The sequence below is a fragment of the Carlito syrichta genome, unplaced genomic scaffold (genome assembly GCF_000164805.1).
Source record: "Carlito syrichta isolate Samal-C Ts95f unplaced genomic scaffold, Tarsius_syrichta-2.0.1 Scaffold301993, whole genome shotgun sequence".
Taxonomy (NCBI): Eukaryota; Metazoa; Chordata; class Mammalia; order Primates; family Tarsiidae; genus Carlito; species Carlito syrichta.
Genome location: NW_007246089.1, coordinates 691,869 through 708,589, shown reverse-complemented (window position 1 = coordinate 708,589; position 16,721 = coordinate 691,869). Strand labels below are relative to the sequence as shown.

The following is a 16,721-nucleotide window of genomic DNA, read 5'->3' as shown; positions in this document are numbered from 1 at the left end:
CGCACGCCTGTAGTTCCAGTTACTTGGAAGGTTGAGGCGGAAGGATGGCCAGAGCCCAGCAGGTCGAGGCTGCGGTGGCCGGGAGCGGCCACTGCACTTTAGTCTGGGCGACAGAGTGAGACTCCAACTCAAAAAAAAAAAAAAAAAAAAAAAAAAGGACTAACGAATCTACTTTAATAGCAGGGGGAAATTATATGGAGAGTGAAGAGCCTACAGGGAACACCCTGGGGCTGGAAGTTCAGATGTCAATAATCAGACACCAAGATTTTAACCTGGGTCAAGTTTATTTAGTAAGGTCAGCGGTGAGGCCAGTTATCACCATCTTATTTAAACTAAAAATTCGTGGGCCACAACACATCACATGCTTTTATGGAATATGGAAACCACCTCTGATTGTAAAAGGCAGACAGAGATTCAGCAAGGGATCAAGAGAGTGGAGCAATCAGAATATTCTCTTCTTCAGGGCAAACAGCCGTGAAAGATCCAGAAGATTCTTTTTATTTGGTGATCATAGTTCCACCCTATCTCCTGGCAGTCCTCTGCACCCCTGCTATTGACCATCAGCAGTGAATTGGGGTCACTGCTATAGGCAAGGGTAGTGAAGGTTTTTTTGTCTTTTTGTTTTTTGAGTTGGAGTCTCACTCTGTCTCCCAGGCTGGAGGTCCATGGCCCACTCATGGCCACCGCAGCCTCGATCAGCTGTGCTCAGGCAATCATTTAGCCTCAGCCTTCCAAGTAGCTGGAACTACAGGCATGTGCCACCACAGCCGGCTAATTTTTTGATTTATTGTAGCGATGAGATCTCGCCAAGTTGCCCAGGCTGGTCTTGAACCCCTGGGCTCAGGCAATCCCCTCACCTCAGTGGTAGTGAAGGTTTAAAAGCAGTACCTGTGGAGACAGGGAGAGCCCCTTTCAAAAGAAGGACCTCCTTGTTTCCAGTGCTGACTCCTGGAAGCTCCTCTAGAAAGCAGTCTTAGTAATCATGGCAGGTAAAGGTCCAAGTGCACATTTCAATATTGGGGCTTAATACAACAGAGAACATTTGAGAGAGACGAGGAGACTGAAGGTTTAGAACAGGGAAATGGATTAAGTATTGTTGCCGTGGCTTTCAGTAGTGGTTTATTTCTCTTTGGTGCTGGACCAGGGACAGAAGGAGGACTGATGGTTAGCAAAGTCATCAGCCACAAAGTGAGCCTTTGACATGTGTGAATTCTGATTTAGAAAGTTTGGAGGAGGGAAGGAAGAGGAAAACGGAGCTGGCAAGGGAGGGAGTAGAAAAGGTAGGCCGCCTGGAGAGAAGAGGTGCCCCCCCGAGCCCCGCCCACTCTGCCTGGAAGACAGGAATTCCAGTTCCCAGGACCTCACACTCTGCAGCTGGGTTGGGCCTCCCTGAAGCGTTCAGCCTTGCATCGCCCAGGCAATCCTTGGCAGTTCTCCTCGAGAATGCCAGGGGAGGGTGCAAGGCCAGGATTCGAGGCTTATCCTGCAGGCTGTTTTCTCACCCTCTGAAGAACTTGTCATTCAAGTGGAATAAATAACACTTCCAATTTTTATCTGGTTTTACAACTTGAAAAGACAAAAATTACAACATTTGAAAATACGTGGATTTCTCATTTTTGTCAATGAGCTGAAGCTAATCTGTGGTTGCAAATAAGACTCATAGAAACTTAATCTGGGGACACTGGTGCACAAATGACTTTGTAGTCTAGTAAATACAAACTCTTTTTCACATCTGTACCTGTAACCAAAATGAGGGATATGTTCAAAGTATAAATATTTGCTACCAGGAATTTTTAGAAAACACTTTTTTTTTTTTTTTTGGCAGAGTCTCACTCTGTCTCCCAGGCTGAAGTGCAGTAGCACGCTCACGGCCACCTCAGTCTTGACCTGCTGGGCTCAGGCCATCCTTCCACCTGAGCCTTCCAAGTAGCTGGAGCTACGATGAGCAAACCCATGCATGGCTAATTATTTTTTATTATTTATTGTAGAGGTGAGGTCTTGCCAAGTTGTCCAGGCTGGTCTTGAACCCCTGGGCTCAGGTGATCCTTTTGCCTCTGCCTCTCAAAATGTTGGGATTACAGGTGTGAGCCACCATGGCCAGCATAGAAAGCACTTTAAAAAAAATTAATTGGATGTTGAATTTTCTCCATTTCAAAAAAATGACCCACAACAAGATTCTCAACTGGAATAGTTATAGTTATATCACTTGAATTACATCACTATGATTTTAAGTAAGGACCATTTAAACTGTTGTTTAAAGGTTTTGATATGGATGTTACAGTACCAGGTTGGCCTTTAAAGGACTAGAAAAAGCCACTCCCCACACTCCAGGTCTGAACAATTCTATGCCCATGTACACCCTTGACAAGCAGGGCACAGGCTGGATTTCAGGGTCCACTTACCCTGGACAAGTCACCTTTGTTTAGGTCATAACCCTGTTTGCTACTCTTGGGGAAAACTTATTTACTACTCTCCAAATGTTGTTTTAGAACAAGTTTGCTTACATGATTGAGTTTTTATACACAACAAATTAAATAGTTTTGCATCAAACGCCTTCAAGCCTCTAAGAAATATTTAGGTTGAAAGTTATAAAAATTTGAGCTCCATATAGGTCCACACTGGGTCTGACTTGTTCGACTTTGCATTTTATTATCCAGCATAGTGTTATATAGTGAATTATAATAAATATGTATTGAATGAATGAATAAATGATAAACATTCATTGAATGAGTGAATAAATATATGATAAGTGAAACAAAGCATGAGTTTAAGTTTCAACATTCCTTAGGAGTTTGGTTAAATCTCTGAGCATTGCATTTCCATCATTGAAGAGGGAATCATTCTGATTACATCATAAGACATCACAAAGATTTACATGGGAATATAATAAGAAAATATTTTTTCGATAGGTGAGATATCCAAACATGTGACTATAATAATAATTATTTAAAATGTCAGTTGTATTTTCTTGAGTCTATTATTTGTAGAATTTCTAGACTATATGCAACTTAATTCATTATCTGATTTACATAATCCACAATAAGCAATTTGCTGTTTTTTTTGTTGTTGCTTCAAAGTAACATTAGTGGTGAGACATGTTTTCTTAAATAGCATTTTACGGTGTTATCTAAATGTTCAAGCAATTCTGAGAGGTAGCTATGAGCCCATTTTATAAAGAAACAAAGGTTAAGAGTTCTGGATCTAGCATAACTGACCTTTTAATCATAGAAGCATTTGTTTAGCATAGAAAGGCCGAAAGACTTAAACATGTGGGTCAATCTGGAATCTTTCACAGGAGATCAGAAGCTGTGGAAATCTGCTGACGGTAAGCAGTCTTATTACGTCTCTGAAATAAGCCTGCGATTGCTGTGAACTTGGAGTGATTTTATGATTTTTAATATTTGGGTTTACAGAATCAAACTATAAGCACACAAATCATATAAGCACACCCTCGGTACAGCAGGTGTAACTGATAACACGGAAAATAGATGGCCACCTTGGTTACTCTCTATGTATTGGTCTGATCAGAACCTTCATTATCAAAACTAGTTTGTCAGGATCCATAACATGTATCAAGCAATTCTGAGAAATGAATAGAAAATAAATAGGAAAAATAAAAACCCTACTTCATGATATTACATAAAGGCATCTCCCAGCTCTTCAACTTTGAAAACCTACTCATTGATCTGAAGGTCTCTTACTGTGGTACACCTAGAATTCTTCGTATCATATTGTGGTTGTGTACATGTTTATTTGCCCTTCAAGACTATAAGCTTCCTGAGAGTAGGAACTGTGCATTATTCTTTTTTTTTTCTAGTCCACCTCACACTTCTTTCCAATACTGAGATCAGTTCCTTACTGGGCGTCATTCAATATATATGGATGAAGTTGGCTGCTCACCCAATGGAAAGCTTAAAAACTCTTTTTTTTTTGGTATCAACTTTATTAATACAATTCACATACCGCACAATTCATCCATTTAAAATATACAGTTCTGGCCAGGGGTGATGACTCACATCTGTAATCCCAGCACTTTGGGAGGAGGAGAGGATTGCCTGAGCCCAGAGGTTCAAGACCAGCCTGGACACACTGGTGAGACCTCATTTCTATAATAAATTAAAAAATTAGCCAAGAATGGTGACACACATCTGTAGTTCCAGCTACTCGGGAGGCTGAAGCAGAAGGATCACCTGAGCACATCTGGGCAAGGCTATGGTAGCTTTGAGTGTGTCACTGCACTCCAGCCTGGGCAATAGTGAGACGGCAACTCAAAAATAAAAGTAAAAATAAAAAAATACTCAGTTCATGTGTTTGTGGTATATTCATGGAGTTGTGCAACTTATTACCACAGTCAATTTTAGAACACTTTATCACTCCCCCAATATAATCTCATACCCTATACTCTTTAGATTTCATAACCCTCTTCTCCTCATCCCTAGTCAAACTAATCTATCAAAAAATAGTTACCTCTCAGTGTTGCTGTCTCTAAAGATGTGCCTACCTGGGACATTTCTTATAAATGCAATCACATAATATGTGTTTAAACTTATTCTAGAGACAAAACCCCAAACAAATTTAACCATGTAAATTCTGTTTTGCACTTTTGTCATGTTCGTTTGACATGCTATACAATTTCACATTTTTTCAACCTGTTGATCTTTTAAAACAAGATCTAGTTTAAGTATTTTAATTGTAAACATTATTCTTCTATTTTTAAAACATTTTTTTGAGTTGGAGTGTCACTCTGTCACTGAGACTGGAGTGTGGCGGTACACTCACAGCCATCGCAGCCTTGTTGCCAAGCGGCCCAGACTGGTCTCGAACCCCTGGGTTTAGGCAATTCTCTTGCCTCTGCCTCCCAAAGTGGTTGGATTACAAGGGTGAGCCGCCATGCCCAGCCTTCTAATTTTAAACTTGAACAATGGGAAAAGGCCTTGTATGATTACTGTTGTAATGTATGGCCATGTAAAAGTGCAGATTGTTACTTAGTGTCTTCAGGTTCAGCATTCCCTTTAACTCCTTCACGGTGGCATCGATGTTTGTTAGCTCGTTGTGCTGCAGCATGAGTATATGCAATGAAGGCAAAGAATGCAGGCCTAAAAGAAACCAAAGCATTTAACTCAATTTTAAAACTTATTTTTGGTTTAGTATTTATTTCTTAACTGACTCATAAACATTTTAACGCTAATGAGCATGCTAACTAAACAAAAGGAAAAAAAACCTATGATAGCTGGTGAAGGAAGAAGAACTATTAATAATATTGTGAATTTTTTGTTTTGTTTTGTCGCCCAGGCTGGAGTGCAGCAGCACGTTCATGGCCACCGCAGCCTTGGCCTACTGGGCTCAGGTGATCCTTCCGCCTCAATACTGTGCATTATTATTGCTATTTTTATTTGAGTTGGAGTCTCACGCTGTTGCCCAGGCTGGAGTGCGGTGGCACGCTCACTGCCACCCCAGTGCCGCCCTACTGGACTCCAGCGATCCTTCCGCCTCAACCTTCCAAGTAGCCGGAATTACAGGTGTGCGCTAACACGCCTGGCTAATTTTTGATTTATTGTAGAGCCGAGGGCTCACCAAGTTGCCCGGGCTGGTCTCGAACCCGCGGGCTCAGGCAATCCACTCTCCTCAGCCTCCCAAAGTGCTTACAGGTTTTACAGGGATTTCAGGTTGAGCCACTGAGCCCGGCCAATAATGTGAATTATTACGAATGCAGTGAAGCTTAAGAATGCAAATACTTGGAGGTTGAGATGGGAGAATCACTTGAACCCAGGAACTCCAGGTTACAGTGAGCTATTATCACATCACTACACTTCACCTGTGTGACAAGCTAGACTCTGCCTCTAAAAATAAAATAAAATAAAAAAGATAACGGGAGAAGACCTGTGTGACCTTGGGTTTGGCAATGAGATTTTAGATACAATATCAAAAGCATGAATCATGAAAGAAATAAACCAATAAGCTGGATTTCATTGAAATTGAAAACTTCTGCTCTGTGAGAGATACTAAGAGACTGAAAAGACTAGGAGAAAATACCTGCAAAACACATATTTTATAAAGGACTAGTATTTAAAATATACAAAGAATTGTTAAAATGCAACGATAATAAAACAAACAACTCCCCTCCAAAAACAATTCAAATACTTGTGATGGAGTGCAGAATCCATTTCTTTCTGCTGTTATTATTTTATTTTTTTTCTGTGTAGCAACGATTTTGTTCTTTTGATTTTGGAAGGGTTATTTTCTTTCTTCTGTGTGTTTGGTTTTGAGTTTGGGTGGGTTTTGTTTTGTTTTGCCCGTGTTACTTTGATTTATATTGCTAATTAAGGGAAAAATTACTCATCTAGTTCAGTGGCTTCCTCCAGATTGCTCAGCTAAATATTCCTTTACATAATAGGAAGCCAGATATTCACTTCATTTTTGTTGATTCTAAATTGTGCATTTTCTCACATTTTAAACATAAATAGAAGTGGGATGTGTTTTTCTGATTGCCATGTCATAGTTGAGGACTAAACTCTGATCTTTTTTCTTAACTTTGACACATTCCTAATTAAGGGGTTTGGGGAGATGGATTTTTTAAAATTAATCCCCCCTATATAAGGTGGTTTACTTTCCAGCCTAACTCTGGCATAACATCACGTAACAGATAAAGAAGAAAAATCAAAGTATTTTGTGACCACATAAAGCTGCCTATTAGGGACTCCCAAACTCAGGACATCTTTTGAGACACTTCTCTCTGAAGTCTGCCACCTATCAGGCTTCATCTATATGTTAAAAAAACTTAGAATTTTTCTACCCCCTTATCTCAACAAGACATCTCTTCTACTGATTTCAAAATTTCTTAGATAAGAGCCTGACTCTCACTAACTAGTTGCCAGCCAGAAGATCTTTGAATCCACCTATAACTTGCAAGACTCTGCTTGGGGATATCCTGCTTTCCTGAGCTGAACCAGGGCACGTTCCACATGTATGGATTTATGGTTTTCTATATCTTTCATTGTCCTAACATGTATACAACCAAGCTACAATTCAACCAGGGCAGGCATGTGTTTTCGGGACCTTCTGGGGACGAGTGTTATGAGACTAAGGTAACTCACATTTGGCTCAGAATAAAACATCTCACATATTTTATGTCTTGTCATTTTTTAAAACATACTTTTATCGGCAAGATTTGCTTTCTTAGTGGTTCATGAAATCATGGCCTGTCTTAATATTTGACATTTTGATTCTATGACATATGATATTAAAGGAAAATGTTTTCACTATGCCTTTTTATGTCTCATGATCATGGCACATCAGATACTTTCATACTTGACTTGAAATTGTCAGATTTGAGATTATCACACAAATAAAATTAACTCAATAAAACTTTTAAGACTAAAAGTTTTTATATTTATTAATGCTCCAAAACATTTTCAAAATTTGGTTCCACATATCTAGTTTGTGTCCAACATTTCTGTTAAAATTCTTTTACATGTTAAGACAATATTCAATCAGAAAAGCAGTCTAACAGCACATTTCTGAAAAAAGTATACATAATAAGAACATTAAAAGTAGATTTTGTCACATATTTTCAGCAGAAATGTTAAGCAGACTTTTGTATGTCAGTAGACTTTTGTATGTCATTAGCAATTACCATTGTTGAAAGTTATTACTTCATTGAACATTGAGGAAATCAACAGAAAAAATTTAAGACATACCTTCTATCTCAAAGATTGCATTGTTGTTTAGATATAGTTCTGTCAGACAGTAATTTCTAGTTAGAAATGTTATTCCATGGAGCTGAAAATGAGAGGTAGAGAACAATATATTTTCTATAATAATTATATATATTTAATTATAATAGACCATAGAAGTTTGACCTTTGGAGTTATTACTATGTGTGATCTTTTGGTCTGGATATAGTTACTTCTGGGTCGCCTTTTAGGAGAGTGTAGGGGAAAGGATATTTTTAGCTAAGTTAGAACAAATCTCTCTTAACATATCTTAGTCAAACTCCTTTGCTAGACTTTCAAAGCCTCCATAATCTGGCCTAGCCCTTTCACTCTAACATTTCTCCCAGTACTGCACCATACTGTTTGGTTGACTCTCCACACATGCGTGAATCCTCTGTCTAATATTGTTCCATGTCAAGGACTCCTCAGGTGATGATGAGGCCATTTCTGCATCTGTACAAGTCCTGCTTTCCCTTTGCCTGTATGTCTTTTCTTCTTGGCACATTTCTGATTATTATTATTATTATTTTGAGTTGGAGTCTCACTCTGTTGCCCAGACTAGAGTGCAGTGGCCGCTCCCGGCCACCGCAGCCTCAACCTGCTGGGCTCCGGTGATCCTTCCGCCTCAGCCTTCCGAGCAGCTGGAACTACAGGCATGCGCTACCACGCCCGGCTGACTTTTTGATTTATTGTAGAGATGAGGTCTCGCTGCCCAGGCGGGTCTCGAACACGCGGGCTCAGGCAATCCACTCACCTCAGCCTCCCAAAGGCACGGGATTACCACCGGGCTGAGCCACCGAGCCCGGCTCTGATTATTTTTAAGGACCAGCCCTAGGCCAGCAAGGCATAACACACTGTGTATGAGTGGACCACCCACCACAGTAGGTGAACACCGTTCCAGAAATCTGTTAAAACCCCTCCACTGATCTCCTTGTGCCTCACTCCTGTCTCTGCTCTATCTTGATCCACGTTTTGTGTCTCTAAACTTCTACCTGCTTCAACTCTTTGAATCAGATTTCTGAACAATTGTCTAATTCTGAGCTCTCTTTCTTGACACCCTGGTCTGTAAACCATCTCTTCTTCTGTGACTCATGGTCCTCCTGGTAAGTAGACCTCAGGTTAGCCAAAGGCTCTGTTATCTGAAGAGACACAAGAGGCAATTCTGCCATGTCAGGCCAGGCTCTAACAGTACAGCCAGCTACCAGCCACAGGGAGAGGGAAGGGCCAGCATAACCCTGCGTGTCGTTCACAGTTCATCGTTTTTCACAAAGCCTTTTCTGACAACTCCTGTACTCATGAAACCCAGATGCTCTTGTCCATCCCAAATGCTTAATTTGCAAAATCAATCACTTGATCACTAGAGTTTTGTGTCTTCCTTAAGGAAAGGAACCCCATTTCTTCAGCATCTTATCCCTTCCACCTCTCCACTCTCATGGTGAAGTGGCATTTTTTTTTTTTTTTTTGAGACAGAGTCTCACTCTGTCACCCAGGCTAGAATGCGGTTGCTCAATCATAGTGCACTGTGGCCTCAACCTCCTAGGCTCAAGCAATCCTCCCGCCTCAGCCTCCCCAGTAGCTGAGATTATAGGTGCATACCACTAAACCTTGTTAATTTGTGTGTGTGTGTATATGGTTTGTGTGTGTAGGAAGAGGGAAAGGATCTTACTATGTTGCTCAGGTTGGTCTTGAACTCCTTTCCTTAGGCAATCTTCCTTCCCCAGCCTCCCAGTGTGCTACAATTACAGGTTTGAGCCATTGTGGCCAGTGACGTTACATCTTACTTTTAAGATTAGACTTAAAATTCGGTGAGTATGAATGGAAATAGTCAAAAGTACTTTTCTTAAATTCCTCAAGTGAACCATTAAGTACTATATCCATGATATGGGATATTTTGGGTACTCTGTACAAAAAACTCTATTGTTTTGGTTTTGCTTTGTTTGTTGTTTTTGTAGAGATGAGGTTCTCACTATATTGGCCAGGCTAGTCTCAAACTCCTGGCCTCAAGTGATCCTCCCACCTCAGCCTCCCGAAGTGCTGGGATTACAGGCATGAGCCACCAAGCCCAGCTTTGTTTTTTGTTTTGAATCGGGGTCACAAGTAGTATGATCCTACCTCATTGCAGCCTCAAACTCCTGGACTCAAGCAATGCTTCCTCCTCATCCTCCTGAGTAGTTGAGACTACAGGAGCACACCACTGTACTCAGCTAATTTTTTGATTTTTTTTTTTTTTGTAGAGACGAGGTCTCACTGGTCTCAGACTCCTGGGCTCAAGCAATCCTTTTGCCTCAGCCTCCCAATATGCTGGGATTACAGACGTGAGCCACTGCACCTGGCCTTCTTTTTTTCTTTTTAAAATATTGATTCTATATTAAATCTTTGATAAGATTTAACAGACTTGTTCGAATTGTGAGGATCAGATATGGTAGAGCCATAAAAGAGGGCCAGGTACGTTCTAAGAACAGCAGCTAAGTTAAATGTAAGAGTGATACCTTTATTATTTCATATTGGATCTAGCAGAGAGAAGATGCTCCTAAAATTGTTATTGGTCAAGTATTTAGCACATTATCCATACCGAAACATAGGCTCATAATTGTAAGTTCATTTTTTGTGTTTTCCAAAGCTTATCATAGGAATTATTATTAACAGTTAAGTAGAAACATTGAGGGATAGATTCAGATAATAGATGACAACCTATCTGACTTAGAATTTATTGAAGTTTTACTCCATCCCCTCTCATGTCTCAGAAAACCCATTTTAGATTTGTATTCAAAGTTTGAAAACTGGTTTCTTTGATGAGTTTTAATTTTTTTCTTATACTGGCAACATTCATAATTACAAAGCTATAAAAGGCACACGTGTTGTTCATCACATCACTTTACAGACTTATCTCCACCAAATTATGCCCGCACTCCTCCAGAAAGACCACCAGGAATCTCACCACAGCTTTTGTTAAGTGGGGAGAGGAGCCATATTTCCTCAGGTAGAAGAAACCACCAGAAGCACAGAGGTAAAGATCCAAGTTGACTTCTTATCCCTTTCTACTTTTCCTACTCAATTCCTGGCAGCCATTTACTGCTTCCTGTCCTCCTTCCTACCACTCCCGGCTTTAATAGCAGCCACACTTGACATCAGCATAGGAAAAGAACACCAGTGGAAATCATGACTTTTTCTTTTCTCCTCCTCATTACCTGTTAACCACATGTTCATAGAACATTACTAATTAGTTGAGGCTTCATCTTGTGTCACTCGCTAACACAAGGAAAACACTAATAAACTTGACAGTTTGATCTCAATCACAGAATCATCATTTTCCCATAAGCATTAACATCCTTGGACCAAGGTTATTGGGATCAGAAGAATGTGCCATTTGTTGAGAGGAAAGAGGTGGGGGGATAGGGTGGAAAGAGGAAAAGTCAGATCATGAGGACCTTGGGGGGATAGTAAATGATCTTGTGCAGAGGAAGGTTACTCTCAATTGGATTTTGGAAAGAAAATGGCAGAGTAGAACACAGGTTAGAGAGGATAGTAAGCACAATGGCAGGAGATGCATAAGAAGATTGTTATCTTAATTCAAAAGAATAGATGGTGGCCCAAAGTAAGTAATGGTGGTAGAAGAAGAAAGAAGTGCAGGAAATTAAGAGATAATCAAGGGAGAATTCACAGGACTTAACCAACTTTACAATATAGCAAGTTCTTAAAGTCAGCAATGGGAATTAGAAGACAGGTCGATTGCTCTGCTACTCAAACCACTATTAAAGTAAAATGTTATTCTAACTATTCATTTGGAAAAATATCCATACTATTGATGCTGAGGATGGTTGCATTTTTATTTGATGTTATATTTCACAGATCAGATATCTTAGCTTTAGGCCTGGCACATAGCAGGTGCTCAAGAAATGATTACTTATTATTTAACCATTATTATTATTTTCATAGATCTGGAAACTCTTATATTTAACATGAGGCACTTACAAGTAATCACTGAGAGCCGGGCTCGGTGGCTCAGCCTATAATCCCACGCCTTGGGAGGCTAAGGTGTGTGGATTTCCTGAGCCCGCGGGTTCGAGACTCGCCTGGGCAACTTGGAGAGACCTCATCGCTATGATAAATAAAAAAATTAGCCGGACGTGGTAGCGTGCACCTGTAATTCCAGCTACTTGGAAGGCTGAGGAGGAAGGATCGCCAGAGCCCAGCAGGTCGAGGTTGCGGTGGCTGGGAGTGGCCACTGCACTCCAGTCTGGGCGACAGAGTGAGACTCCAACTCAAAAAAAACAAAAAAACAAACGAAAAAAAGTAATCACTGAGTTACTACTAGGGGAAGATGTATGCCATCACATATTTAAATTAAAGAGGTTTTTTTGTTTTTGTTTTTGTTTAGAGCTGGTTTTCTCAACCTCTATAATTATCAGCATCCTGGACCAGACATTTTTTTAAAAATCAGGGTCTTACTCTGTTGCCCAGGCTAAAGTGTGGTGGCATAATCATGATGATCACGGCTCGTGGCAGCTTGACCTTTTGGGCTCAGGCAATAGTTCTACCTCAGCGTCCTGAGTAGCTGGGACTACAGGCACGCATGCCTGGCTGATTTTTTGGGGGGAGGTGGGGCAGACAAGTTTTCACTGTGTTGCCCAGGCTGGTCTCGAACTCCTCGAACTCCTGGGCTCAAGCAATCCATCCACCTGGCTTCCCAAGGTGCTGGGATTACAGGCATAAACCACTGTGTCCTGCCAGGCAATTCTTTGTTGTCTTGGCTATATGGAGGTTATGTTGGGGATTGTAGTATATTTAGCAGCATCCCAGTCTCTCCTCCCTAGGTGCCAGTAGCATGGTCACCCAGGAAATGACAATCAAAAATGTCTCTAGATATTGCCAAGTGCCCTGAAGTGTGAAATAACCCCTAGTTGAGAAATGCTGATTTATCAGCAAGAGAAGAAAGGATACTTTTAAGTGCTTATTATTAGCTGGACATTAAACTAGATATGTTCACAGACATTATCTGATATGATCCCTCCAAAAGCCTCAGTTATTTATTTTATTCCCAGTTTACCTGGGAGGAAAGTGAGGCTCAGAGAAGTTGCCTTTCTCAAGATTTAGAGATCATAAGTGGCAGAGTGAAGATTCAAATCCAAGTCTGACTCCCAAACCAGATACTGGTATATTACACCATAATTGGGCTCTTTAATTTGATGGGGCATCATATAAATTATCCAGAAGTCAATGACTTGAAAATATTTTGAAATAAATTAGACTATTAGATTGAATAGTGAAAAATATTCCATAAATTATCTTGTTTCTACTATTTCAGCAATAATCCAAAAGCATGTCTAAAATGTATCCAAATATATTTGACCTGAAATAGAAAGAAAAAGAGGAGGAAGATAATAACTTCTGAACATTTTCAAATCATAAAAGTAAATAAATTTAGCATTACTACATGTTATGCTGGGCAAATAAGTTTATCCATATACAGATATATATATATATATATATATATAGAGAGAGAGAGAGAGAGAGAGAGAGAGAGAGAGAGAGATTTGATTTTCCAACTTATTTAATCTTCATTAGAAACTCATGAGGTAGAAGTACTATTACTGTCTTATTTTAAGATAATAAAACTGAGGCACAGAGGGGTTAAGTAACTTGCCCAAGTTTGTATAGCTGGCATATGGTGGAACTGGGGTTTGATGCTGTCTCCAGAGTCACTGCTGGAAATCACTACACTGAGTCTAGTCCCGCTCATTTCCAGATTCAATATGAACCACTGACTTGACTTCCACCTGATCTAATTTGGCCTCTCAAGTTATCTGGGCTCCTTTCAACGGTTGCTCTAATCTGGCTGCCCTACCTCAAGCTAGCTGTGGGTCCTAGGCACTGTTCTAGCCTTTTCCCAACCCTGAGGAGGTGTTCCAGCTGAACCTAGATAGATGCATGTGGTTACAAACTAATCCAAACTAGCAAAAACATGCAGTCCTGGCACTAAGCAACATCCCGTCCAAGCAAGTGCACTTGCTCTGGGGTTCTTCAAAGCTTCCTTACTGCATTCCTTTTCCTCCTCCTGGCATCATCTCAACCCTGGCCATCCGATGAATCTCTTTGCCTTTCTACTTCATCCCCTTTCAACATGTTCTAAAGTCCCATTTCTGTATATTCTAGAGGTAAACTATGATATTGCTCATAAAGATCAAGATGTGAGGAGGGACCACCCCCCCAAAAAAACCCAGAGAACTGGAATTATCCATTTTTGGGAAAGGCATACCCCTTGTAGTATAGGCTTCCTCCACTAGGTAAGTGTTCTAGGAACCAGTCGGCATCAGTGTACCAGCTAGCATTCTTGTGAGAAGCTGCATTTAGCTTTAGTAAATTGTTTTTAGAGATCTTTCAACAAGTTTGCCCATTTCATGGTGAGTGATTCACATGAACAACCTGCCCACACTGTGCTGAATGTTCAGCAGTCTCGGACCAGAAACCACATGATTCCCATGTCTCACTCACCCTATTCATCCAATCTCACCCCAAGTGACTTTTCTTTTTGTTTCCCCAGATTAAGAAAATTCCTCAAAGGGAAATGTTTTGGCCAATGTGAAATATGTGAAACCAAAAATGGCAGAAGAACTAAGGCATTCAAAAACCATTTTGAATAGTGGAAAGAATGTCTTGATAGGTGTATTGCAGCAAACGGAGAGTTCTTTGAAGGTGACTGAAGTTTAAATGTGTAAGAATAAATATACAATTTTCTATAAATAAATTCTATAAATAAATTCTTTGGACCCACCTTCACATTAGCCATTCAAGGAGTCTTTCTTTTAAATTATAGGATTATGATCTCCTGTGGTATAAGAATAAATACACAATAAATAATAAATAAATTCTGCTTTTGTTTTGGTTCCACACTCATAAATATTTCACAATATCATAGGGATTTATGTGTATTAAAGCCAAATAGTTTCCTTAATATAAAGAATGGCTTCAAATATTTGTGTTATTGTGAAACAAGCCCACAGGACATTCGATTTTGAAGGGAGCTTTAAGATTATGCACATGAGATTATGTAGGTGAGGAAAATGACTTCTGGTTTAAAGATATAGATTATACACACACATCTAATTTAGTTTCATTCTAAAATGACATTAAAATAATTGTTTTAGCAGGTATACATCTATAAGGACAGAAAGAACAGGAAATGAGATAGCAGTGATATAATTTTGGAAGCTGGGAAGCATATGGTCAAGAGTTAATAGAATTAGCAGAAACAAGAAAATCAAATCCAAAACCAGAAAACAACCTGATTCAGATGCTCCTTGACTTACAACGAGGTTATGTTTCAAATTTGACTTGGGGTATTTTAATTTACTATGAGTTTATTGAGTCATAACCCCATCTTGAGTTGATGAGTATATTGAATTTATATTGCTTTTGCACCACCATCTTATAGTCGAAAAATTGTTAAGTTGAACCATTTTAATTGGGGACTGTCCGCATATCCCACAATATTCTAAAAAGACTCAGTAACTGGAAGCAAAGGTAAAGTGGAGGGGATTAAATAAGCATTACTGAAAGCTATTTAAGAAGTAATTTCACTCCTAGAGGATGGGATGCCAGTCTACCACTAGGCAACTGAATTCCTCCCCTTTCACATCAAAAGCCTGGAGGTTTATTCCCCAGATAGAATAAATACAGAGTTAGACAACAAGCAGAATTTTTTTCCCTAGATAAAAAAAAAAAAAGAGTTAGACAACAAATAGAATTTATTCCCTAGATAGAATAAACACAGAGTTAGACAAGCAGAGTTGAAGGTAAAGGGTCTTTACTAAAAAGTAAGATGAAGGAAATTTATGCACACTAAATGTCGAGAGCTTCGAATCCATTTCCCCCCATCTTGGCCCTCAGAATGCTGGCAGTCAAGTGTTTGCTCCCTGGACAAGGGATTGGAAAAGGCCCTTCGGGGACCCTGACCATCCCAAGAGGAGAGACCTGAAAATATGAATATCAAGGTATCCCCAAACAACCTGACAATGAAGTTCACACTTGCCCCAATCACACATATTTAGGACTTCTAATCAATATTTTAGACTTTCATCTTAAATACAACCAGTTAGTCAAGAACATGTGAGGCAAAATTCTGACATGAAAAACAGAGACCTAAAGAAATAAAGGCAATAAGATTAACTTAGAGAAAATAGATATTATGTAAACAGCAGCGGTATCATTATTATGCTCAGAAATAAGAGAGGACATTTTATCTTAGAAACAAAAAAAGATATAAAATATACATTTTAATCATCTCACACCTGTTAAGATGATTATTACCCAAAAGCAAAAGATAAAGTTTGGTAAGGATGTGAAGAAGTTGGAACCCTTGTATGCTGTTGGTGTGATTTAAAGATGGTGCAGCTGCTATGAAAAAATAATATGGAAGCTCCTTAAAGAAATAAATACCATATGATCCAGCAATCCTGCCTCTGGTTATATAAACAAAATAATTGAAATCTGGATCTCAAAGAGATGCCTGCACTCTCATGTTTGTTACAGCATTATTCACAATAGTTAAGGAGCAAATACAATCCAAATGTTCATCAGTAGTTGAATAAATAAAGAAAAATTGTTATTTACACACAATGGACTATTAGGCAGCCTTAAAAAAGAAGGAAATCCTGCAGTTGCAGCAACATGGCTAAACCTGGAGGACATTACACTAAGTAAAATAAGCCAGCCACAGAGGACAAATATTGCACGACTCTACTTGTTAGATGTTTGAAGTAGTCCAGCTCATGGAAGCAGAGAATGGAAAGTGGTGATTTTTAGGGGCTTAGAGGAGGGAGAAATGGGGAGTTGGTGTTTCATGGGTTTAGAGTCTCAGTTAGGTAAGATGAATATGTTGTAGACATCTGCTGTACAATGCAGTGCCTGTGGTTAACAATATGGTATTGGGCACTTAAACACTTATTAAGAAGGTAGATCTCATGTTAAGTGTACTTAGCACACAAACAAGAAAAAAAAAAAAAAAAAAGT

At 39.5% G+C, this 16,721-nt stretch overlaps 1 protein-coding gene across 1 annotated transcript in view; it reads right to left on the bottom strand.

The window, feature by feature from the left end:
- The window catches only part of LRRC72 (leucine rich repeat containing 72), a 52,842-nt gene that overhangs the window by 14,896 nt on the left and 21,225 nt on the right, over positions 1-16,721 (bottom strand). Inside the window, exons 4-5 of the mRNA XM_008055861.1 lie at positions 7,698-7,779; positions 4,986-5,096 (exon numbers count right to left, since the gene is read on the bottom strand). Of these exons, the coding sequence (XP_008054052.1) occupies positions 4,986-5,096; positions 7,698-7,779 (193 nt within the window). The remainder of the gene's footprint in view (positions 1-4,985; positions 5,097-7,697; positions 7,780-16,721) is intronic.